General features: G+C 41.4%; 1 protein-coding gene across 3 annotated transcripts in view; it reads right to left on the reverse strand.

The window, feature by feature from the left end:
• The window catches only part of Kcnab1 (potassium voltage-gated channel subfamily A regulatory beta subunit 1), a 422,588-nt gene that overhangs the window by 252,571 nt on the left and 145,279 nt on the right, over window positions 1-24,738 (reverse strand). The window contains exon 1 of one of the 3 annotated variants that reach the window (XM_021157437.3): window positions 19,059-20,176. The exons of the other annotated variants lie outside the window; for them this stretch is intronic. Within the exon in view, the coding sequence (XP_021013096.1) occupies window positions 19,059-19,279 (221 nt within the window). The 5' untranslated portion in view covers window positions 19,280-20,176. Of the gene's footprint in view, window positions 1-19,058; window positions 20,177-24,738 lie in introns of those variants that run through there. 3 annotated transcript variants of the gene reach the window in all.

Below are 24,738 nucleotides of genomic sequence, written 5' to 3' on the forward strand. Positions count from 1 at the left end.
TTAGTTGTGATTTTCAAAAGTTCAAATGATCCTGAGTTTGACAAATTCAAATTTGAGAAATTCAGAGTTCTTTTGTCAGGGAAATAAATTGGATATCTGTTTTTATTTTAAAAAGCTGATTTTTGATGCTGAGGATATGACTCAGTCAATAAAATGCTTTCCATAATCGTGTCAGAACTGAAGTTTGTATCCTCAAGTGAGTAAGTGAGTGTAGTAGTCTATCTTTAGTCCTAATGGCTAGCAGTTGGAGGCAGGGGACCTCCAGGTAAGCTGACTATCTAGACTAGCCAAATTGTGAGCTCTGGGCTCAGATAGATATTGTTTCAGTAAATAAAGTAGAGAGAAACTGAGGAGAATAGCTTATTTTAGCCTCTGGCTTCAACAAATACATGCACAAACATATATATGTGTCTATAAACACTCATCCATACATATGTGGGCATTCTTATATGTACTGCATAACACATACACACACGAGAGAGAGAGAGAGAGAGAGTGAGAGAGAGAGAGAGAGAGAGAGAGAGAGAGGATTTAATATTTATAGGATAGAGACAGGAAGAATTAGATAAGGCAAAAAAAAGCCAATAATGCTTGTGTGTGTGTGTGTGTGTGTGTGTGTTTTTTTTTTTTTTTTTCAAGATAGGGTTTGCCTGTGTAGGCTGTCATGGAACTCTCTCTGCAAACCATGCTGGTCTCAAACTCAGATCTTCCTGCCTCTGTCTCCTGAGTGCTGGAATTAAAGACCACTATAGCCCAGCTAAAATGCCAATTCTTAATAAATGTTTTGATTAAATTTTTTATTTCTGTTTTTGAAATTTATACAGATTGCTTTATCCTTACAAGAGAAAAATAAGACACTCCCAGGTAAAAGAAAAAATAACAAAATGAACATGAATGATGCTGTTAAATTCTCAGTATGTCAATGTGTCAATGATTGACTTTGATGGTCCAGAGATTGTAAATGCTAATGCTCTGCCACTTGAAAACAAAACCAATAACTTAACAATAGTTTCTCAGAACAGAAGGTCACACCCAAAAGAGCCCAGACATTGACTGTAAGATACTTTTAAGGCCCACCTTGTTTCACATACATATGCATACATGGTACATATGTCTATTCATGTTTTTTTTTTGTGTGTGTGTATCAGTACACATCTAGGAAGGTGCATATGGTGTGTGCTTGCATATAGAGGCCAAAGTTGATGTTAGGAATGATCTTCAACTACTCTTCTATCTTTTTTTTATTAAAGCAGGGTTTCCTGCTCAAACCTGGAGCTAGCTGATATGATTAATCTGGCTATTCAACTTACTCTGGGGATCCCCATCTTTGTTCTCTGAAGTTGGAATTCCAGATGGGTAGCCATGTGAGATTTTAAAGGATCATACTTGGCCAGGGCTTAAGCAGAAAACAATCTCCCTAGCCTGGCCATAAGATGTTTTCTAACTTTAACTTAATAAATTAAAAATGTCAAAATAAGTGCTTTACTCTTAGCAACCATTAAAGAGACTTTACCACCACATACATTTTAATGATGAAAGGCTTGCTCAGCATTAATAAGAATAAGTGGCACTCAAGATCTAAAGCCAACTATTCTAATGAATAGCCACAGATTGGAAGCTCTATTTGTAAGGGAAATTGAATATCATGATGGACTTGCCTGCTATTTCTCACTACTTCCACCCATCCTTGCAGTTCAAGCCACTTCAAACACCACATGGTCTTTCTCATATGTAGATTTTAGTTTAGAATCTTTTGTGTGTTTTTACCTGGAGTGTAAGTGAATGCCAACAAACTAGAATAGAGCCATTGGTGGTGGGAGCATTAAGGAAAATGGAAATTGCAGGATGTAAGTAAAATGAAAGTATAGAATAATAATAATAGAGACAGAAAGGTCTGCCTTGTGGGATGATGGGGATGGAGAAACAAGAGGACAGGGGAAGGGTTAACCAAGATGTTTATAAAAAAGACTGTATGGAAATCCATGATATTACAACACAAGTAAAAATTATAATAAGCGAGGATAATAGAACACATGTGTTATAAGAGAACAGGGAGAGCCTAGGGGATAAAATATTAGATGGGGATGGAGTGGGGGCAGAGAGGTAGGAGAAAGGAAGGAGTGGGAGGAAGGTTAACCAAAATTAATGATATATGAAGAAGCTTAATAAAAACCTACGAGTTTGTAAGCTAATACCATTAAAAAGGCATTTGAGTAGAGGTATCCTGAGTGTATGAACAATGCTGCTTCCAGAAGACAAGGGTTATTAAACGAAAATCTCAGTATTAACCATGGGTTACCTACGCATGACTTATTAGTCAAGAAGTCCCCAGAAGCACCCAAAACAATATATGCTTTCGATATTGCTCTTGGTTGCCTAGTAGATGGTAAGATCCTGTTGCTATAAACAGTACACATTTTGGTTATAGGGCACAGAGAAGTCAACCTTGAATTGATAAAGAAACTCTCTCCTTGCTGGGTAGCTTTCCTAGTGCTGGAAGGTACTAGGCAGAGTGCTGGAGTAGAGAAGACATCAGTGGTCTTATATAGTGTTGGCCCCTGCATGTTATAACGTTGACCTATGAGGTAAGATGTGCTCATTGGAGCAATGTAGCAAGACTGTTTATAGGGATAAACAATCATTCTCTTGATGAGATCTGAGGCTTGCTCCACAGGATGGAATTCATATCTGGTACTGTTAACATAGTTAAAACTCATGATTAAGGAGATCATAGACTCTAGGGAGGAATCTACTGTCATTGTTTTGTGAAATAGTCATGTCATCAAACTTCCTTCTAAATAACTGTGCTTATACCTACAGATGGGGGTGTCGCTCAACTTTGTCCACAGATTTCTTTTTGCAGTGGGCAACAGTAAAGGCAAAGATGAACAACTTCTCAAAAGTTGAGAATAAGAGACTGAGATATTTGTATGAGCCTACCTCCTACCAAGACCCAGGGGACATCACGGAAGAGTGGGTGGAAAGATTATAAGAACAGGGTGACGGTGAAGATGCTGTGAAAGGCTATCTTCCAGACATGACATGGCTGCGGCACACATGCACTAACTCCAGGAGTGGATCCCTCACAAGACATACACATGATCGAGCCAGTTAAAAATTCCACCCTGGATGGGAGATGGTCTACCAAGGTCACATCTGTAGCTAAGGAGCTATTAGCATATGATGAATACTTGGGCAGTGGGTGTCAATTTTCTTTGAATAGTAGCCACTGGAAGGTTGCCTATTCCCTGCTGTAAGACCCTCAACCCATGCGCACATGGAAAACACTAACTGGATTTATTTGATTAAAAATAATGAAAATTTAAAAGATTTTAAAGAATGCCATAAACTTGGGGAGTTCTGGGAATAACTGGAAGGGGTAAGTTGGGACACAACTAAGATTCATTGAATACCTGTGTGAAATCTCAAAAAGTAAAAAAAAAAAAAAAATTGTTTAAAATATTTCTGTACATTCTCTTGAAATCACACCCCTTGCCTGACCTTCTATCTTCTGCACTATTTGTCTTCATGACAAGTGATGCCTCCTGATATGCTAAGCACTTATCTGTTTGGTTTTCTTTCTCCCTATTCTAATTTCTAAGCTTTCAAAGTAAAAGGCTCTGTTTTTCTTCATGTCCTTATCATCAGTACCCAGAACAGTACCTGGCACAGAGCTGGTGCCCAGGGAGTGTTTGTGAATGAGTCAGCTCTTTTGAACTCACTGGCCTTAGTGATGAAGAATCCATATTCAGGCACATGATGCTCTTTTGGAGACTTTATCTTCTGCAGAAGTCCTACTCCATTTGGAGTAATAATGAATAGGTAGAAAAAGAAGTTCTAAAAGCAAGAACGTAGCCTGTCCTCTGCCTCCTGCTGCACTGTGATGGGAATTCCTGGTATTCAGGACTCACACAGTTGCATTTTCTTTGGCCCAGAAATGAATAGAGCCACCTTGGTTTCTCTTTCTCAGAGCTATGATAGGGGCTCAAAACAAACACTGAGTCTTACTTTTCTCTTTAGGGTCTAATGTGCACAACAAACTCAACATTCTCCCATGTTCTAAGTGAAGACACCGATTCATCTTTTGTGAAAAGAAATGCACACTGGTTAGGGGAGATTTGTTACCAAGAAAATAGTTTCTAATCCTGTGGCAGTAGAAAACAAAAATGAAATGATAAAAAAAAAATCCAAATTCGAGAAGCTCCCTATTTTCATAAAAATAACTTCTGTTCTGCAATCAAATCAGTAGTCTCTGCCTGGCTAAGTCTGGAGACTCATCTCTGTACTACGAAGCATATGTCATTGTACCGCTTGGCTGGTTTCCCATCTTGAAATGATGCCTGGATTCTCAGTCTAGTTCTCCTTCCCATTCTTGCAAAGTGCATGCAAAGAAAGAATCCTGGGCTAAAATCTCAGGTACTGAAAGCACTACACCTGCTAACACTTTGTGTGTGTGTGTGTGTGTGTGTGTGTGTGTGTGTATGTGTGTGAATTATGCTAATTTGAATCCAAAGGACACCCCATCCATCCCTAATTCTTCCAAGCTCAAAGGAAATTTATCTTTCACAGAATATTGAGATCTCAATTGTGGCGTGAGGTTTCAGAGACATTTTATGCAGAACACACTGAGATTCTGCCTTTAGAGGGTATCGTAAAGAGCCTGTGATCTGTGTAAAATATCTCTGAAACCTCACTCCACAATGAGCTTAGGTGTTGGGAATCAAAAATCATACTCTCTTCAGATAAGAAATCATACCACTTTCCTGAGCCCTCTCAGACTGGCGTCTTCAATGTGTCACCTAATCAGCCACTGAGTAACTCAACCAGATCCTTCTCTGTTGATTCATCTTCGTAGAAAATGGAGATCTCTAGGGGCTGGAACTAGTGGACCTGGAACTGGGATCTCAAGTGGTCCCAGTGACTAGGCTCTGACAGGAACTCAATCTAGCAGGCAGCTGAAGTCATGGAGAGAAGGACAGGGTGACTAGACATGCTCCACAGAAGCTTCAGTCAGTCCCACTGTACATGGGTTCTGATCACCACTAAAAGTGCACCGCCACAAATGTTAGCTTTAGAATTTCTATATCATATTTAGGGATTACTAATTACAAAGCTATAACCATTGTTTATTAAAATACACAGGGTCCTCCAAGTAGAGTTTTCCAACCCATATTTTCTGTGGCTTAACATGTTGCTCAGGGAGTACGGCTTTACAAACCACTTTGCTTTTAGTACCCCGATTTGTAAAGGATCAACTGATAACTCTATTTTATGAATTCCTATTCTTAGCAGAAGACCAACAAAAACCAAAGGCTCAAGCAGCGTGTGCACAATCACTCCCCCAGGACCCCTCGAACTGCCGTGCTTTCTCTTTCAGAACGAGAACGAATGGGCGGCAAATGTTTCTTGAGGACATTTGTGTTCTTTAGCATCAGCACAAGACATGAAACAAGCACTCATAACCTCTCTCTCTCTCTCTCCCCCCCCCACCCCCCACCCCCGCGCTCTGACTCTGCTTGGTGCCTTTCACCTTTTTGCAAGTCATGTCATTTTGAGAGCCACATTAGATTCTTTCCTGGCACAAGCTGGATACTGGTTAATATGACAGAACTAGGCATAACTGTCAGGGCCTGTCTAGTCATTATGGCAGGATGATTTGGTAGAAAGGAAGGACAGTCCATGCTATTCAGCAGCCAAGGTCCATAAACAGGATTTCTAGCTTTGACGGGAAGAATGACAATTGTGAATGTGAAGAGGGAAGATCTGATGAGAATTAAGACTGTCTTGGAAGCCTGGAAGGTTCTATGGAAATACACAGAAACCGTTGAAGCTTATGCAAACCGAATTATTCAACTATCCAGCAAACCTCTTCTGATCACTTACAATATACCAGGTAGCCATATGCAGACTGGGAATGATTGAAACAGGCATATTCCAAAACAATACATACTAAAGTTTAGGATTTATTGCGAAAACGTCATATCAAAAACCTTTTTTCCCTATCCTCTTGCACCATTCTATGAAAACGTGGTATCAATGACAATTATAGTTAACAACTGCTACATTCCAAGCATGGTTCATGCGATCTTCAAAACAACTGGAAGCCATGAAAAGCTGTTGCCAGGTCCCCTTTAAGGCCCTGATAGCAAAGTCAAGGCTGATTAAATGGCTACAATGGTACCCATCTGCAACATGCTCTTATGAGACCATTAACTTTTCCTGCCACACAGAGGGGAAACAGCAGTCGGGATGTAAAGTAAATTAACTAATTAATTAAAAAAATCATGTGTACACACATATACATTCAATCTGAATAGTGGATATATATATATATATATATATATATATGATGAATTATTATTAAAACCACTTTGAAATGTTACTTCATGAGCAAGGTGTAAATCTGATGGCTAACATTTGAAGATGCACTTAATTCTTTCCAGATAATAGCCTGAATTGAAAGAGATAAATATCCAAAACCCCACACAGTGGCTGAGCTTTCTATCAGCCTGTAGCTTTCATAATGAGCTCTGAAATTCTCAACACATGTTCTTTGCACCACTGTGACTTCTGATCCTGCCTGCACCCTGCTTTCTGGTATTATAGAGATGGAAACATAGAGAATCTGGGTATTCCACTGCTTCATGCCAACAGGGAAAAACAAAACCCAGCCTGAAAATGCAGTGTGCCACTGTTAGCTATCCTAAGTGATCCACAAAAGCATATGTGCTGTTCAGTATGAGAGACAGTAAGACCAGAAGGAGCCTGAACAGAGAGGTGAAACCAAAAGCCCAGTATTGCAGACTGCACAGTGTATTACTTAGTTCTGAATTCTGCTCTGGTTTCTATTATTAATGATGGATACAGTGCTATTGATGGCATCCTTTCAGACTTCTCTCAAGCCTAAAGACAATGCTAATTAAATTCGTTCAAATCTTTGGCTTAAATGTTTACATGAGACAATCAGCATAAAGGAGAATTGTATTGGCAAAAGAGTGTTATTTATATAGTCTAATCATCAGAAAACCCCGTTGCTAAGGTATTTCCATCTGAAAACAGATGTAGACGAGGCTGATAGGCTTAACAGGAACAATGAACAAGCAAAATTATCCACCACTATCCTTAAATGTTTGTATTTCTAAAACTAATTGTTAAAATAAGACGAAGTACTGTGATTAGTCATATCACCGTGGGGCAGAACTGCTTTCCTGCGAAGAAATGAGACTGAAGGATGCTCACAGAGCTGGCCACATTTGCTTCCCTAGTGGCCACCAATGACTTATTATCAGGATGAGTCATTAGCAGGGTGACCATGCATCCTCAGTCTGTTTGCTTTGCTTTTCTGCTGTCAACAGCAATCAGTGTCATTGTCATCACATTAAGCACAGGTTAGACAACAGATTCTGTTGACAATAATTTAGAATACACTGAGAGTAGGTCTTGTTCTTCTTCTTCTATCCACAGGGTACTGCCTGAGTATCTTTGGATATCTTTTCTTACTCTAAATGTATCACCATTCTGCCCTTATAGAGAAAGTGGTAACAGGTTAAAAATGTGTAGTTATCTAGCCAAGAGAAGAGCTCTATGACAAAGCTCATCAATTTCTATTTTAGAGTTATTTCTGCTGTGATTACATTCTAACCCATGTTTTGCCTCCTAGCTCTGCCTCACAGGGTGGCAGCACAATTGATCAGCAGCAGGGTTCTAAGGGCCACGAGACTGAAGAATGCTTACTGAACTCACCACATTTGCTCATTTCTCGTTCACTCAGGTCTTGTGTTTCTTAGAGCTACTAGAGGAAATAAATATTTGGCTACAAGAGACAAACACATAAACTGAGCTTGAATTTTAACTCTTGATTTCCCTATTTCTGATTCTGAGTTTGCCTCTTAACTCAATTTCATTTGTAGCCATTAATGTTTCTCTCCAATCAAGATGAAATCTGGCACTCTTAGCTCACATCAACAGTCTAATTTTCAAAGTCTAATATTCCAGGTAGTGATAGGATACTAGGGGTCTTTGGAGAGTTATATAAAGAACCAAGAACCACCTCTGTACATGAGCGAGATTCTAGCTTCATCCCATTGCTATGATACTATGCTGACCAACAGTAGCTTGTGGAAGGAGAGGTTTTACTTCATCTTACACTTCCAGGTTAGAGTTCATTGCTGAAGGAAGTCAAGGTTAGAATCCAAGGCAAGAACCTGATGCAGCAATCACGCAGGGAAGCTGCTTGCTGGCTCAGACTCTGGCTCTTTATCAGACTGGTGTTAGCCACCTCTCATAGAGAACCCAGAATCACTTTGCCCAGGAGAAACCCATAGTGGGGTGCCCCCAACCCTTATCAATTAGCAATCAAGACAATCTCTCTCACAGATATTGCTAGAGGCTAAACTAATCTAGGTGATTCCCCAAACGAAGTATCTCATGTCAGATAACTCTAGGCTGTGTCAAATAGACAATCAAAAGCTGACTAGGACAGTCTGTAAGACAGAGCTTCACAGAGGAAACTACATCAGGCCGAAGACATTTGGAAATTTCTGTCAGAATATGTCAGGGTTTGATTAATAAGAAAAGCAGCTTTGTGATGAAAATAAAATGACCTGTGCCTTCAAGTGAATAACATAAAGGCTCATAAGAAGATCTCACATCCTGGCAAGACACTCCTTCTCTTCTCCACAGCATGGGCCTGACAGCACTAATGAGGCAGAGACAGCAAGGGTACCATGGAAAGGTGAGGTAGTTGCGTTATGTGAGGTGCACGGGGCTCCACAGATACACTGCAGCAGGAGAAAGAGTCACTGCTGTTACACATGCGCAAGACCCCTGGTGCTGGAAAGGGGTTAGAATACCATACATCATTGGTTACAGTCTGGAGATCCGCAGGCAAATACATTTCTTGGGCTTTGAACATTTTAATGATGGTTTGATTCAGCTTGATCTTTATGGCTATCATATTATTTTTCTATTAATATTGCCTAGATTTTAGGGAGAGAAAAAAAGAAACACGCCAAATTCCAGCAACAGATACCAGAATAGTAATTATCAAAGCCCAAACGGTTGAAACATTATCGCTCCAGGTTTACACAGTATGATTGGGACTTTCATTTCTGATGCAGAGATAAAGCTGTAAACTCTCTTCACTCTGGAATTCCAATGATCCCATTCCTCCTTTGACATCTTGCCTCGCCTTGCCTCACCTCAACAAGTCTTATACTCTAGTGAACATGATTGAGAAGGAGTGCTTACTCCCACAGGGTCCCTTTAGCTCCGCTTTCTTACAGACATGTTCACATGATCTGAGGCAGGATGTTGGATGATCGGCTGTGAAGAACATCTCTGCCCTAGTCACTGAACCTCTGAATCTATTTTCTTCTCTGATAAAGAGACTTTATAGGTATAATGGGATGGTAAGATTATCCTGGATTGCCAAGACTAGCCTGGGTTTTACTGTACATATCCCAACTCCCTTGTTGTGTTTGGGTTTCATGATAACAGTCATTTATCTTTTCTTCTTTAAAATGTAACAAATATATTTTGCATCACAATGAAAGCCTTCTGGAATAAGACTACCAATATTTCTCCTAGCACTTCCTATTTTGTAAGTAAATACAGACACATGCATGTGCATTTCATTACCAGATAAAATCTTGAAAGAGTGAAGAAAAGGGTCAAAGTTAGGAAAAGATGTAAAGACAGAAGCAGAACTTGGAATGCTTTGCTTGAAGGTGGAGGAAGGAGTCACAGACCAAGAAGTGACTTCTCCAAGGTAGAAGAGGGAAAGGGGTCCTTTCTACACTGAAGCTTGCCGAGGAACATTTCCTGCTGACTTCTGTCTTTGGATATCTCACTTCTATGTGAAAGGAAAAATACACAGGGCTTTAAGGTACTAGATCCGTGGTGATTTTATTACAGTAGAAAAATTATATACATAACATTTCTCAATTTGCTTTTTTAAACATTAGTTTATTTTGGTGGGGGAGTGGAGAGGGGCTTGAGGAGGTTAGAGGATGACTTGAATCTTTCCTGTCACCACGTGGGTTGTGGGGATCAGACCCAGGTCACCAGGCATGATGGCATGTACATTTCCCCTCTGTGCCACCTCAGTGGCCCGAGCTTTGTTTAGTAGCCCTGTATCTCTCTTTAATTCACCTCTTGTTCTAAAGGACTACCAGAGAAGTTTCCCACTGAACCTTTTAAGAAATATCTGGCACAAAAATCAAACTCTCAAACAACCCTCCTTTGACTTAGGAGTTTCCCTGAGAGTTTGTGTCAAGCTGGGCCTCCCGGCTTTCAGAGGACTACCTCCAGAAAAATTGTATTTGAGTAAAAGCACAATGCAGTGTTCCATGTGATTTTTGAGTGAGTAGTTGGGTTTTACTGTATACATCCCAACTCCCTCGATGTGTTTGGTTTCATGATAATAGTCGTTTATCTTTTCTTCTTTAAAATGTAACAAATATATTTTGCATCACAATGAAAGCCCTCTGGAATAAGATTACTAATAGTTCTCCTAGCACTTCCCATTTTGTAAGTAAGAACAGACACTAGAATGCAGAAATGCGCGTGCAAACAGGGGTAGGAATCACTATCTTAGCAAGTCAGAAGAAGTTCTGGTTGCATTTAATGCCCTAGAGGAACACTGTGCTGGCTCTTGAGCTAAAGGAAAAGCAGCGTTCATTAAAGCCATGCTACTCCTGCAGTTGATTGTTATAATGAGCTTGCTGTGGACTTAACCCACAGATATTAAATAAAAATAAAATGCAGTAACATGAAAACCTAGATTAAAGTGGAAACTACCTTCAAAAGAAGTGATAGCTGGGAACTTTTTATAATGTGCTTCTTGGGAGCTTTCATTATAACAGAGCCCCGAGGAACCATGTGGGCCTGCCTGTAGATGCTAGGGCACCACACAGGGCTGAGTCACTCGTGGTATACAGCAGTCCTGAGAGATGTTAATGACAAATACAGAAAATTTTTCTTCCTGATTAATAGTATTCATATGTGGTTGCCTTTATGTCTACATGCCTAAAATATGCTGCAGTACCCTACAGAGACTTCTCAGTGGTTTAGAGCTCTGCCTGTTTTTCCAGAGGACCTGGGTTCAATTCCTAGCACCCACATGGCAGCTCACAACTGTTTGTAGCTCCAGTTCCAGGGGATCTGACACCCTCGTGCAGATATACATGCAGGCAAAACACCAATGCACATAAAATATAAAATAAATAAAAATTAAAATAGAGTACCTGAGAAAATAAAATAAAAAATACTACAAACCATTAGTTTTCCTATCTAAATACTTAGCTGCTATTGACATTTTTTTGTATTAAACATTTTTCTATTTCTCTATTTCTTTAATTGGCAGCATAATAACCTTTAGAGGTGATGATGGTCTTATAAAGTCTTCAGTTTTTCATAGCGTAATTCGACCCCTCTACTCTAAAAAGTTAGCATGCTTTTGAGTCTTTCATAACACATTTTTAATATTAGCTAAAATACCAGATTCTTCTCTTTCCATTAATAATCCTGATCAAGAAAGGAAAGCAAAGATCCAGAGAAGTTTCTGGTTGGAGTAATCTTGTTATCTGCTGTCCAGATGCCACCAACATTGGATGGCTTAAAGAGGAGTTGGTCATCCTGTGACGGGTTTAAATGACATTAGCACAATTGGGAGTTATAAAATGAGATCTAGGAGGAATGGAGAGGGCTAGAACCATTCCGGAAATTAGTAAGCTGAGTTGTGGTAATGGTTTTCAAGTGCCGGAACTCTCAGGAGGCAGGAAATTACAGCTAGCTCATTTTCCTTTCAATGGAGAACAGGCACAGAAGATTCCAATGTAGCCTTTAAAGAGGGAACGTACCAGAAGGGCTGTTGTATAACCGAGAAGTGTACTGATTCTTGGACGGTGCAGCAGTAAAACAGACAGGCCACCTAAACAGGAGCAAGGGCCAAATGGAAAAGTCCCTCTCCCCAGTGTCTACAGGAGGTTGGTCCTCTGTGAACCACCCTGTGTCTCCCTCGCTTTCTTACCCTTAGCCTTCTGTCTTCATTTCCCTCCCTGACCAGACTGTGGGGGTCCAGACAAAAGACAAGAGGTCTAAAAATGTTCACCCCTTCCTTTACGCTGAGGACTTAAGAGATGAATGAATGATCTGATTCTGAGAAAGACAAGCCCAACTCTTCATAGTTGCCGTAAAAGGAGAGTACACAATATTTCTTCAGAGGCCTTTATAAGTAGTTGCTGCATGGAGCAAATTGGAAAAGCAGGGCAGATTTCTCACAGGGGCTGGACCAGATGGCCCGTGCACGTGCTCTCAGAGTCCTCCCTAACTGTCAGTTCCAACAAATAAAAATCACTGCTGGGCTTCTGGTTTGGTTTCTAATCTGGGGAACAGAAAACCAGCCTGTGATGATGTTTAAATATATTTCAAATCGCACTTTCAGGGGCAAGTTTTGTGGAACTGTCTCTAGTAACATGGAAGGTGTCAGTCTCCAGTGCCACGTGAATATTTCTGCCTAGCACTGACATGTGGCCCTGTCTGTTTACCTGACCATGGGTTAGTGAGTCTCTTTCTGAGGCATTAGTACTTTTAGATGCTGTGATGGTATCCACACCATCATCTGGATGTTAACTCACGTCTCAGTTTAGGATATACAACCTTATAGATTTGACATGGTGGCACTTTGGGATACTTTGCTTCTTCTCAATGTTAAAAAATGGGCCAAAACTCAGAAGTTGAAAACTAAAAGCTAAAGGTCCATCAAAGTCTTTATTCTTGGAGTCAGGAGGTTTAAGTTTGGCCTTGATTGTCCTCTTGATTTCCTGGGTAACCTGAGAAAATGGTGTTCTACTTAAAGCAATGTTGCTCCACAAGTTAGTATCTGAGAATTCCTTAGCAAGCCCCAGTGACAAACCATTTAGTTAGAGCGATCAGATTATCAATATGAATAGCTTTCAATATTGAAAATATCTTCAGTACATTCAGGTTCATCGTAAATTGTCCTCAATACTCTATTTTCTAATTCTAATTAGGATTTCTAATTCTCAACTGGTGACAGAACTATTTCTTAAGCATGAAACATAATTAGCCTCTGATATGAAATCATTTTTATCATGTCTAATTAGTATTTGTCTCAATGGCTTTGACAGTCTTTAAAGTATTTATTTATAAATGTGAGGAGGTGAGAGAACATATCTCCAAGAATCAATTCTCTTTCTCTACTGTGGGTTCTGGGTGAAGCCAGTTGTTAGACCTGCACTACACCTTGCTGGCCCAGTTTTGAAAGTATTATTATTATTGTTATTATTTTTGTGATTAAGGATATATGTTTATTTATTTAGGACATGTGTAAAATACTGCAGTTTTTTTTTTGATTACAGAAATAGATATTCATCTCTTCACTAATTTAATTGATTATCTATGGACATTGTGGATTTCCATCCATAAACTTTTGTTGTTATATCTAATAATTTATTAGTTGTAATAATTATTTACAACTTAGTTACAATTGACTGACTAATTAACAATCAGTTTGTTATAACTAATAATGTGCCTGTAGTTCTTTTTTATTAGATATTTTCTTTATTTACATTTCAAATATTATCCAGCTTTGAAATTCTTAATGGATACTTGTGAACCAATGTTTATGAATTCTATTATTCTCATAAAGGTATTTTTCTTGCTTAACAGAAGTTTTGAGACACAATCAAAGAAACGAAGATTCCCCTATTTTGATCAAATTTCTTTGCCTCAAATCTCATACTATCCACTTCTGAATCTACCAAAGAAAGACTGTTAGTTTGATTAAGGGAGTTTGCAAAACTCAAAGTGAATCTTGGGAATTCGATTTCTCTTTCAAATTTGATAGGATCCCTTTCTCCTCTCAGAGCACTTACTCAATTCCCCTAAGTTGAAAAGTTTGCAGAAATGAAAAACAGAACTTCTCTAACATGAAGACATTTCCAAGGAGAGTCACTGAGTGAGCTGGAGATTAATGGCTTCATGAGGTGCAACCAAGAGAACGAGATGGTTCTGCAGACTCCTTGGATCAGTTCCTGCACATACACAAGTGCTCAGGTCTGGGCAACAGCACATATATACATAGCCGCACACGCCTACCCTATACTTACAGAGCCATGGAACTCGGACAGCGTTTGCCTGACAATATCCGGGGGCCCCCTTCCCTCCCACCATTTTCTCACCATCCCATGGATGCCAGACTTCTGGCTGCTGCCTTGCAGAGGTGGAATAAACTCTGTGAGATTGACTCAGCCACTACTTTTTAGGAAGGTTCCGCCACCTCCCCATTCTCACCATATTGGCTTTGAGGCAGAGAGGAAAGCCCACACCTCTGCCTCAAAATGGCATTCACCAAATTTTCTCTAATTAAAAGTTTGGCATTTTAAATAACCAGGCTACTCCCTTCTCTGGACTAAGCTCAGCTATTTTCATCTGAAGCACAACTACAGACCTGGCTCTTCTGCATCTTTTTCAGTTCTCCATTTTCTCCCACTTTCCCCACATGAATACACCACACACACACACACACACACTCACACACACACACACACAGTGCTTTTTATGCAATCAGTTGATAGGATTGATCTTTTCTCCGAATTTCTTTGATTTAAAATCCACCCACTATTTGTGGGAGGTACCAGGCGATGAATGCAACATGTGCTTGAGAGATGCGGCTCTGAGGAGTGGCACAGAAGCAGCATCTGGGATAGGGTCTGTGCAGCTTTGATTTTTGCTAAGAGCAAGAGTGCTATGAAATTCAATGCACATTATTTTTATTTCAGATCTAAACTCCTAGATCTTGGGAGAACTGCCAGCGTAATTGTTGCCTAATTGAACTGTGCACAGACACTGTTCAAATTCCTTGGTTGGTCCTTCATTGCTGATGGTCACTCTTTGTCTTGATGTCTTACTCTCACTCCCCATCGATACCATAATATAACCCCCTTTGTGGCTACAAGATTCTCTCTCCCTACTTCTCTGAAAAACGTCCTCCAAGGAGAGAAAAGGCCATTTCTAAAAGACAACATTCTTTCCATTTCCAATAATATAATAGTCTTAAAAGAATGAAATTCAGAGCTGGATGGCAGATTGGTGACTTCCAAGCACTAGTAACCAGAGAGGAAGCGATGGGTTTGAGGCAACAGCAGGAAGAGGCCTTGTAACTGTGCAAACACTGACTCCACACTGTGGTGAAGCCACATAGACACATCCAAACAAACTTATGCATGGCTGGTGAAACTGGAAACAATTCAGTTTTACCAATCAGTTTTCAAGTTTTGAAGCCATCGTATCATTTTGCTACCACTGGAAATTTAATGGGCCATGGAAATTGTACACTTAAAAAAATCCCAAGTGTCTATAATTATTTTTTTAAAGTTTAATGGTAAAATGCAGCTAGCTAAAGCAGAAAAAATTGAAGTTCTTAATGAAATTTAAAGATTATTTTTCAGGTGTGAAATATTGCTTTTGCAAAGAAAACTTTAAAATACTGCAAAGCCTATCTTCAGCTTCATATACTCTAACTGCAAATCAGGTTTATGTAACAATAGAGTGGGAGGTCATATTGTTATGGCTCAAAATTTCTTGATTAAATTGAGTCTATCAATATTTAAATTATTATAGAACTAAAGCAATCATTTCAGAACAGGAAGATGGGTTTGATAAACACAAATATGTTGTTATATAATAGCAGAAGCTCCAAACCATGTCAAGCATTAGCAGCTGTAACATTCTACAAAGTTTTCTTAAAACAGAACAACTCACCAACAAACAGAAAAAAATAAGGTCAGTGAGGAAACCTGGCTTAACCTCTGACTGATTAGCTCTGTGTGGGTTGAAAGGTTCCTATGCAGAGGTACATCTGCCACTTGGAGATTTATCATATGTGCTTGCAGAGTTTCCACGAAGCTATCATGCAGTGGTAAACACACACCTAAACCATAGGAAAAACCAAGTAACTGCCCTGCATTACCAAAGCACAGAACTGTCTTAGATATAGATAGCCCCAGAGTAAATGTAATGAAGCCTTGTTACTCCGCTAGCAGTAACATTTGTAGCATGTTCTTGTAGGTTTCTTTTTCCACAAAAGCCTTGAAAACACTAGACAATTTGATATAAGATCTGTACATAGTCATGGTGTGACTAGAATTACATTTGCAAAATTTAGAAGATTGTGTAAATATATTGTTTCTCAGCTTCTAGTTTTATGAGCTCTTGACCTATGGTTGGTATTCTTACCCTTAAGACTTGAGACTTAAATGTCACAGTCACTATAGAAGCAGACAGAAGTTCCTTTATTTCTCAAGGTTATAAGCAGATCCTCAACTGTCAGGGAGCACTGGTCCCTTACAGCAAGGCTGAACCTGAGTGGGTGGCTCTGCACAGTGAGTAGGAGATCTGGGCAGTTACATGGCTAAGATGAAATCACTCCATATAGACAAAGGCACATTTGGTTGCCTCAAATAGGAGTATCACCTTAGTGCATAGGTCTACAAGAGTGTGTCACAACAGGAAATTCCAATATCTACTTGCTAATTATGGTACCTTTTTCCAATTTGAAGCTATTTCCTAAGCCTTGGTGGCTTCTGCATTTGAGGACTGGTGTATAGAGTTCTGGTGTATAGAGAAGGTGGGCGATACATTATTACTGACTGAATGAATACTGTTTCAATCCACAAAATTCCTATGACAACTTTTTATTTAGCAGACACTTCAGATTCTGAAGGAATCGATGAACAAGATTCCTGGATCCACGGACCCCCAATTCCCCTCAGGATTTTGTGGCTATTCCTAAAAGCTCCAATGTGGAAACTGTCTTCAAGAATATGAGCATTATAATCATAAGTCATCAGTAATTTACTGTTCTTGCTCATTCCACCAGTCACTCCCCAGATTCTGTAGACAAGCCAATCACATTCCTTATTGCACAAAATCATTTACTATTTATTCTTAACAATCACTCGATGCACTCATGTTATATTCTAGATAAAACAATGTAACAAAAACATAACTCAGGAAACAAAAATATTCCCACTATTTTGGGCAAGCAACAGTAATTGTCCCACTCCTCTATCACCTAAGAAAGCCTGGCATGAGGATGGCACTTTCTCATATGTCTCTCAGACATATCAGTCTCAGTAGAATTTAAAAGCTGTGAACTGGATTCACACATACATAAAGCACCTGTCCTTGCTGGAGTGGCTCTGAATGAGAAGAGGAGTGGAAAAGAACCATTATGTTTGGTTACCACAAACTCAAGAGTGCTGAAGAACCCAGATGATTGTCAGTGAAGAGCTGTGCTTAGCTGCAAGGGAGGAGAGACGTCCAAATGAGTGCTCCCCACACCGACCTTCTGGGGAATTTGACAGTTACAGTCCAATCCAAGTTCAACTGTGTTGATAGGAAACCTTAACAGAGAGCCCCTGACTGCAAAAGCCCAGTAAGACCAAACTGTTCCATGACAATCCCCTGCAAGACAACCATGAAGGTGTGACCACAGACAGGAGGGGTGTGACGTTTAAACTTCTGCCTTAGGGGAAAACTGTTTATTGTTCTCTCAAACTCTGCAGGTCCCCATTGGAGCCACCTCACCCTGGTGTGTCTTGCTCTTGGACTCTGTCCAGGAGGCAACAGCTTATCTCCCCCAGCAGCTTAGCTATTGGCCCAGCAGCACCTACCATGCCCAGGACTAAGGCTACATCTGTGCCGCAGCAGCTACACAGAAACTGCCAGAGCACTAGAGACTGGGGTCTCATTTGGAGATGTCATTGTATGGGGCCGTCTGTCCATCAGAAAAGCAAAGGAAAGTAGAGGGCTCACAATGCTGACACTTGAAGGGAGTGGACCACAGTCAGGGGGTTCATTTGGTGGCTTGCCCTCACCCGGCAGTTGTGGCCCAGAGCTACTCCTCTGGCTGGCTTCCCAGTCTGTTGACAGGTTTTCTTTCTCAGTGGCTTGAAAACATCAGAAGGACAAGAAGACTTGCTGTTGCAATGGGAGGCTTCCCTTAAATCTGCAGATAAACTTTCATCAAGGCCAACTTTTCTAGAGAAGTTTAATGGCTTACTTCATACAGACAGCACAATCTTAAACGTACAGTATTTTAATTGTCCGGAGTTCATCCATCTTATCCTAAAATCTGGTCTCTAGCAAATGAGGGAGAGAAAAAAGGAAAGCAATGACCAGTTACACCTGCAAATGAGAATAGCCGAAGACCTCCGAGGATGTGTCAGCTGCTGCTCTTCTTTGGGTCCCTAAACACTGAGAAGTGCAGAGGAACTAGAGCTGGACTACAGAGTCCATGTCCAGAGTGCTGACGCAAAGCAAACATAATGAAGTGGCAGGGATCGCATTATGGAACGGAGAACTGTTTTTACTACAGGAAGATTTCTATCTATGAAAACAATGAATTCCTTGTGATACAGGAGACAGGGACACAGACATTCACGGGCACTGAAAAGCTGATCCCCTGTATTTAACAACAGTCACACTTCATTCATTTCAGGCAGTAATTTAGATTTCAGTACAGCAGTGTTCAGTCTCTAATTTACCGCTGTAGGTGTTTCTTGTTACCACAAACCTTCCTTAAGAGCTGGGCTTAGCATGTTGCCTCGGTCTCTCAAAGGGAAGAGTGTAGCGTGGGATGGGAAACTATTCTGAAAAGCGTAAGCGTAGAATCGACAGCCTGTGCATCAAGCAGGACAAACACTTCTGCTCTTGACAAACTGTCCTAGTAGAAAAGAGTTTCTAGCTCTAAGGTGTGTTTTCTCCGCTCTCTGGAACTCATTATGGTCCTAAGGTGTTCGTAACATTTAGAATATACAAAATGGGCCACATCTTAAAGATCGCACTCATGCATGCACAGCAGCTTGGTCCTTTTCAGCTCTCCCCCCACAAAAGGCTAATTTCAAAGCAAACACCTGAGAATTCTAAATTAAGCAAACCAGCGCTGAGTTAAGTCACTTTCAAACAGGAAGAACTGCCTGGCTGAACCGTCAAAGAACACAGAAACCCCGGGCAGAGGGACCTCACCATACCTATATTTCATGCCAGTCTGCTTTGCGGTGGACTCTTTGAGAGAAATGTGATGCTGAGGGGTGAAGGTCCCCAGGCTGCGAGCGATGATAGCGACAGTGCGGAATTTGGCCCGGGCTGCGTTCACCACATTGGGGGCGGTGGAGCTCTGCTTGCTCAGAAGTCGGTCCTCACCATTTCGACTCTTCAAATTGTGCTCTGTGCAGGCTATGGAGACTTGCATTGCTTCCCAGGACAGAGCAAGGTCCTCTCAGAACCCCACAGCACAGGCAGTCGGCAGAGGGTGAGCAGTTGGGGGGATTTCAGCTCTCTTTTAACCCCTCTTGCCCCCCTTCCTGGATGCCTTCAGAGGAGTCCCAGCAGCTGACTTCAGAACCCACACAGTGGCAGAAGAGGCTGAGGGGCAGGACAGAGTCCCCGGGACCCAAAGAAGTAAACAGCCAAGCTGGAAGTTGTCTCGGCAGCTGGAGCGCGAATCAGCCTCTCCAATCTTCCCAGGCTGTGATCTCGGCTGATTAAACAGCCCGATCCATGTGGTCAGGAGGCTGGTGCAGAAGCCTAGAGCTGAGCATTCATGGTGACTGCACACAGCCCTGCCTGGAGCCAGTCCGAGGTGCCTGAATGCAGAGGGCTGGTTTCTGGGCGCTGGCTCAAAGCAACGCAGGCATACCGCAAGATGCGCTGCTAGCACCCTCTGGATCACAGGCAGGAGGCTCAACTGGAGAGGAGCATCCCAAGAAGCAGCTAACAGCAAGCAGGGCCCCGCGGACCCGTGGTCTCCATCTACTATGCCTGCCAACTACCTCCCTCCTGGGCTTAGGAGAATGCGGAGGTGGAGGCTTCTCAAGACCCCTCCCCACTCATCCTCGGGCAAAAGCTGGGTCTCCTGAGCCAGCACTTACTTGGTTAGCGACTGCATAGAAGAGCTGGGAGGTCCCTTTAAGGAGCGCCTTGCCTTTGTGTGCAGTTGGAGGAAAGATCACTGTGACCACTCCTTACTGGAACAGGACTGGGAGGGCTGTTCCATCAGGGGGCTCTGCCTAGATGCCACCCAATTTTGCTGCAGCTCAAGAGTTGAGATGGGGAAGGCTGAGTGGGGTGCTCTGAGAACAGCACACTACTGATTAACACGTGAATACTCTTCTGACTTGCTGGAACACAGCTTGGAATTCAGCTATTAGCCTCGTCAGGGTTCATATCCCCTCTGCATGTTATTTCTTATGCAGATAAGTTAGAAGTTTCCTGAAAAGCCACAGTGCAGTCTGGATGGAGTGGGGTCTGCTAACGTACTACAAATTTATTTAAAATACCAGAGACATCTGGAATGCTGCAGGGAGCAATGGGTCCTCCCCACTGGAGGATACAGGTGGGGGTAGGTGCAATGGGGGAGAAACAGGTCAGGAAAGTAACAGGATCCATATATACTGTCATGGCCACAGGGATGGGCAGCAAGAAGTTCTGTGAGCTGAGCCTGAACCCATATAAGATGCATTTCTTGTCTGGCTGGATGTTCCATTCAGAGCAACTGCTCAAGAAACGTGCTCAGACCAAACTATCAATTAGTTGATAATTTATCTCTCCATTTGAAGTATGAGAAAAATAACTCGTTCTATGAATTTAGTTAAATTATAGCTTCTCCAAAAGCTTCTTTCTAAATGTGATTCCTAACAGACCCCACTGTCAAGGAAGGAGAAACAACAAACGCTATTTGTGAATCCATCTCTGTATTTGGCAATAGAGATCAATATGGAGGGGAATTTAGGAAGCTGTGTCTCAGTTCGTAAGGAGCAGGCAATCTGGGTGGGAAGGACAAAGCATTCGGTCTTCAGAGACTGATAATGTTGAAAATCATACTCTATGTGTCCACGGGAGTGGTACCCATGCTAAGCACAACAGAATGAAAAAAGAATGAATTTCAGGAGCCTGGAGAACATTTCTTCATTTCGATCCATTACCACACTTCAGTGGAGCTTCTCTTATAATCTGACTTGGCTACTGGGACACATGACAATGTCCAGAGTTTCAGGAAGCCCACGAAGACTCAGCAGCCCTCCCAAAGGTATGGAATCCCCTGTGGCAGGACCCATGGTTCTGATCTGATTATCAGGAGTACAGGGAAGCATGTTCACGGATGACATACCCTGCCTGTATAAATTAATAAATAAAACAGCTGCTCTGGCCACTTCTGCCCAAGCAAATGAAGCTGCAGAAGTGAAATCCTCAAGGAGACTCTGCTTGTGTTGAGATCCACTCAAGATATTATTAGTCTTAACAACTTTGAACCTGAAGATAAGATTTAAACCACATTGTGGAATCAAATTCTTGACCCTCTATATATTTTCACTCTTTCCCTTAGGAAAATCAGTATGTTAATTAACAGAGGATATTTAGGGTGAGTGAGGGTGGAAGGGTTAAGTGGGCACCTCTTCTTTTCACCCAGGCAGGAATACTGGGACATACCTTTCTTTAATCTTTGGAATAAACAGTGGGTAGAGAGGAAGCAGATCATAGGAACCTTTATTTTTGCACACTAAGCCAGCTCATCGGAGATGATCAACGTGAATCGGGAAAGCAGTCAAAATGAGAAGAGGAAGAAGTGGGAGGAATCAAAAGAGCTTTTAGAAAAGGAAAGTGGGGAAAAAGCAGGCCTGGAACAATGGAGGGAGGTGATGCCCTTCAGACCCGAGGCGGGTCAGGAACCAGGGACTTCAACTTGGCCACTGGCTTTGGGAGAGGGAAGGTGGGCAGGGGTTCAGCTGAGAGTGCTGCTGACTTTATAGGACGGACTAAGAGGCCTGGATATATTAACTAGTGTGGTGTTTAGCTTTATTAAAGGGCTAGCAGAGAAATGCCAAAAAGCACAGCGTAGCCTAGATCAGGGAAAAGGTTATCTGAACAAGACATACAAGGCAGAGCATTTCTGACCCTAATAGGACCACACAGAGTGCTTGCTTGGTCTATGGCAGGTGCTCAATCTATAAGTAATTGAGATGTGATGAGGAAATAACGAAGAGGGAGAGGGGAAGGTGAGTTGGATGGGGGAGATGCCTTTTCCTGGATAAACTCCATTCTTTAAAAACAACCACCAAAGAAAATCCTGTGCATTCACTTGGAAGCTCAGCCAGTTATACTGAAAAGGAGTGAATGGTAGCCCCACAGTTTCCTCTGCTCCTCTTGAGTGTGGTCCAGTGTTCCAGCCTTTGGGCCATGCCTTATAGAGAATCAAAGATCTGAGGCCAGAGGATGCTCACAGTGCAGGCTTCTTTCTTGTTGACCACAGTGAGCCTTTCATCTCTGATAGCACACAGGCACTCTGACAGGCAAGCAGCAGCCCCATAGTTTTCCCAGACATCCTCATACTTCCAAGAATTAAGGGAGCAGTCGCTCTCAGGAGCCTGGAAGCTAAATAACAGTTGGCTGTAGAGTGCCCATTCCTAATAAGTTTGCTAGCAGGCCACATGCTAATTAAGCTGGGGAAGTTGGGCTTGCAATGTGTGTTCCTTCACTGTCACACACTATGAGAATTTCAGGCTTAAATAGACACACAAACCTGCATATAGATAGATTTGCATAGATACACACATATATATGTATAGATATAGTTATGGGCTAGATTATCTCATCCCAAACTTCATGTATAGAGGCCCTGTCTTCGCTGCCGTGTGTCAGAATGTGACTGTATTTGGAGACAGTCTTTAAGACATCACAAGTATAACGAGGCCATAAGTTTGAGCACCAACCTAATATGACACATGTCCTTATAATAAGAACCAGGGCCAGACACATGAAGACACAGAACAGAGGACCATTTACCAGTCCAGGGCAGAGTCCTTAGAAGAGGCCAAGCTTGCTACTATGATCTCAGACTTTCAGTCCATAGAACTAAGAGAAAATAATTTTTTTCTCATGTAGCTATTCAGCTTCAAGTACATTATTACGTAAGGATGCATTAATACACACAGGAAATATAATTTATATCTATAGTAATGTTCATAAGAAACTATTGGAACATACTAACCTTTAAGCGTCTAAATGTCATTATTAGTCACAATGAATGTCATTAGATATACTCCACACATCCCAAGCTGTCATTAATGTTCTATAGGAGAATGGTGAGTTCCAGCCCAGCCTGAGTGACCACAGCATACCTCTGTCATAAAAACCAAAAGGTAGACAGCAATCTATAGATCTGCTCTCTAGGAAGGCCTGCTAAAATGTGCCCTGGAGAAAGACCCACATGCAACCCCTTTATTCTGCTTCATAAAGTCATGCAAAGTTCTATGTGGTTGCTCTTTTTGTTTTTTAACTAGCAAACATTAATTATAAAAAGAAGTAAGTGTCATCGTAAGTATATGTGACATAGTGTGGTAACAGTCACCTCCAAACACCCTTTAACTGCCTCTCTCCCACTCCCCATCCTTTCTGCTTTCATGTTATATGAAACAAGTCTCTATTGGAGTAGTAGCAGCTGTTAGGCACATTTAGTCATTTCCCTTGGGTCTACTGATCTCCTTTGCTTATTGATTTTCCTTTGAAGGGCTTGCTCATATTCCCTAAGACGGGAATCAGAGACATCCTTAAGCAGTGGAGAGAGCAGCACACCAGTAGACAAAGCCCAGTCATGACATCTCACCTGTAACTTAGGAGTAGCCTTCAGCTTCCTCTCACTCCTTTGCTTCAGCTGAAGCACTTGTGGGGGTGGGGTGGGGTGTGTGTCTACATATCTTTATTTTGAAGACCTTTTGCTGCTTGTGTTCTGTAGATATCATGACTATATCCCTAAAGTCATATAGCACAAGACTAAATTACTGTATACTCTTTAGTTTGGCTAAGATCTCAATGGGTTCCTATTTATTACCTAGAACCAACCATATTGGGTCTTGGTAATAGTGATATTTAGATGCAGATTACAGGATGTAAAATTTGTATCCCAGGGCTTTTTGTTTTCATGGTCCTCTCAATGTTCCTAGAACCACCCTGGAGACTTAACAACAGATGTGCAAGTTGCAGCTAAGCATGAGGCTCCTTCTTCCTCTGCCTCTTCCCTTTCCTTTGCTACTGAACAGGATGCTTATATTCTTGGAACCTTGGTTTCCTCACAGAGGCATAGTGACATAAGGATGTGGCTCTCCAGAGGCGCTGCCCAATAGGAACTGCATTCTCTGGTTGAGGAAGCACTCATTCCAGATGACACAGGCAGAGTTCGGTTGTAACTGAAGAAGCCTTCCTCTGGACTGCTGTGCATATATAGCTCCTCACTTGAGAAGGATTTCACATACCTCCTCCTTTGAACACAGCTTAAAAAGAAATCCAATTACCATCATGAGTGCTAGACATAAAATCAATTTAGAAAGTCTAAATATCAACTTAAAAAATACTTTGTGACTGTGTATTCTTATCCTATTGCTGTAAAAAGTTCCCTATTACCCAGAAAAATTTTGGTTTACTCAATTTCTTCCCAGTGAAGTCAGAACCAAATTTTTTTTTTTACTGGTTTCGCTTACAACTTATGGTTTATGTTCCATTTGAAGGCACAGCCAGCAGGAGCCAGGAAACATTCAACCATGGAGCTAGGCAAAATTGAGAGTTATCCAAAACAGAAAAGAATCTGCTAATATCAGAGGCATTTTAAACATGCACACGTACAGATGGCGAGCTGCTTCCTGTGCCTGTAATTTATTA

The sequence above is a fragment of the Mus caroli genome, unplaced genomic scaffold (genome assembly GCF_978045245.1).
Source record: "Mus caroli unplaced genomic scaffold, Mus_caroli_1 scaffold_3, whole genome shotgun sequence".
Classification (NCBI taxonomy): Eukaryota; Metazoa; Chordata; class Mammalia; order Rodentia; family Muridae; genus Mus; species Mus caroli.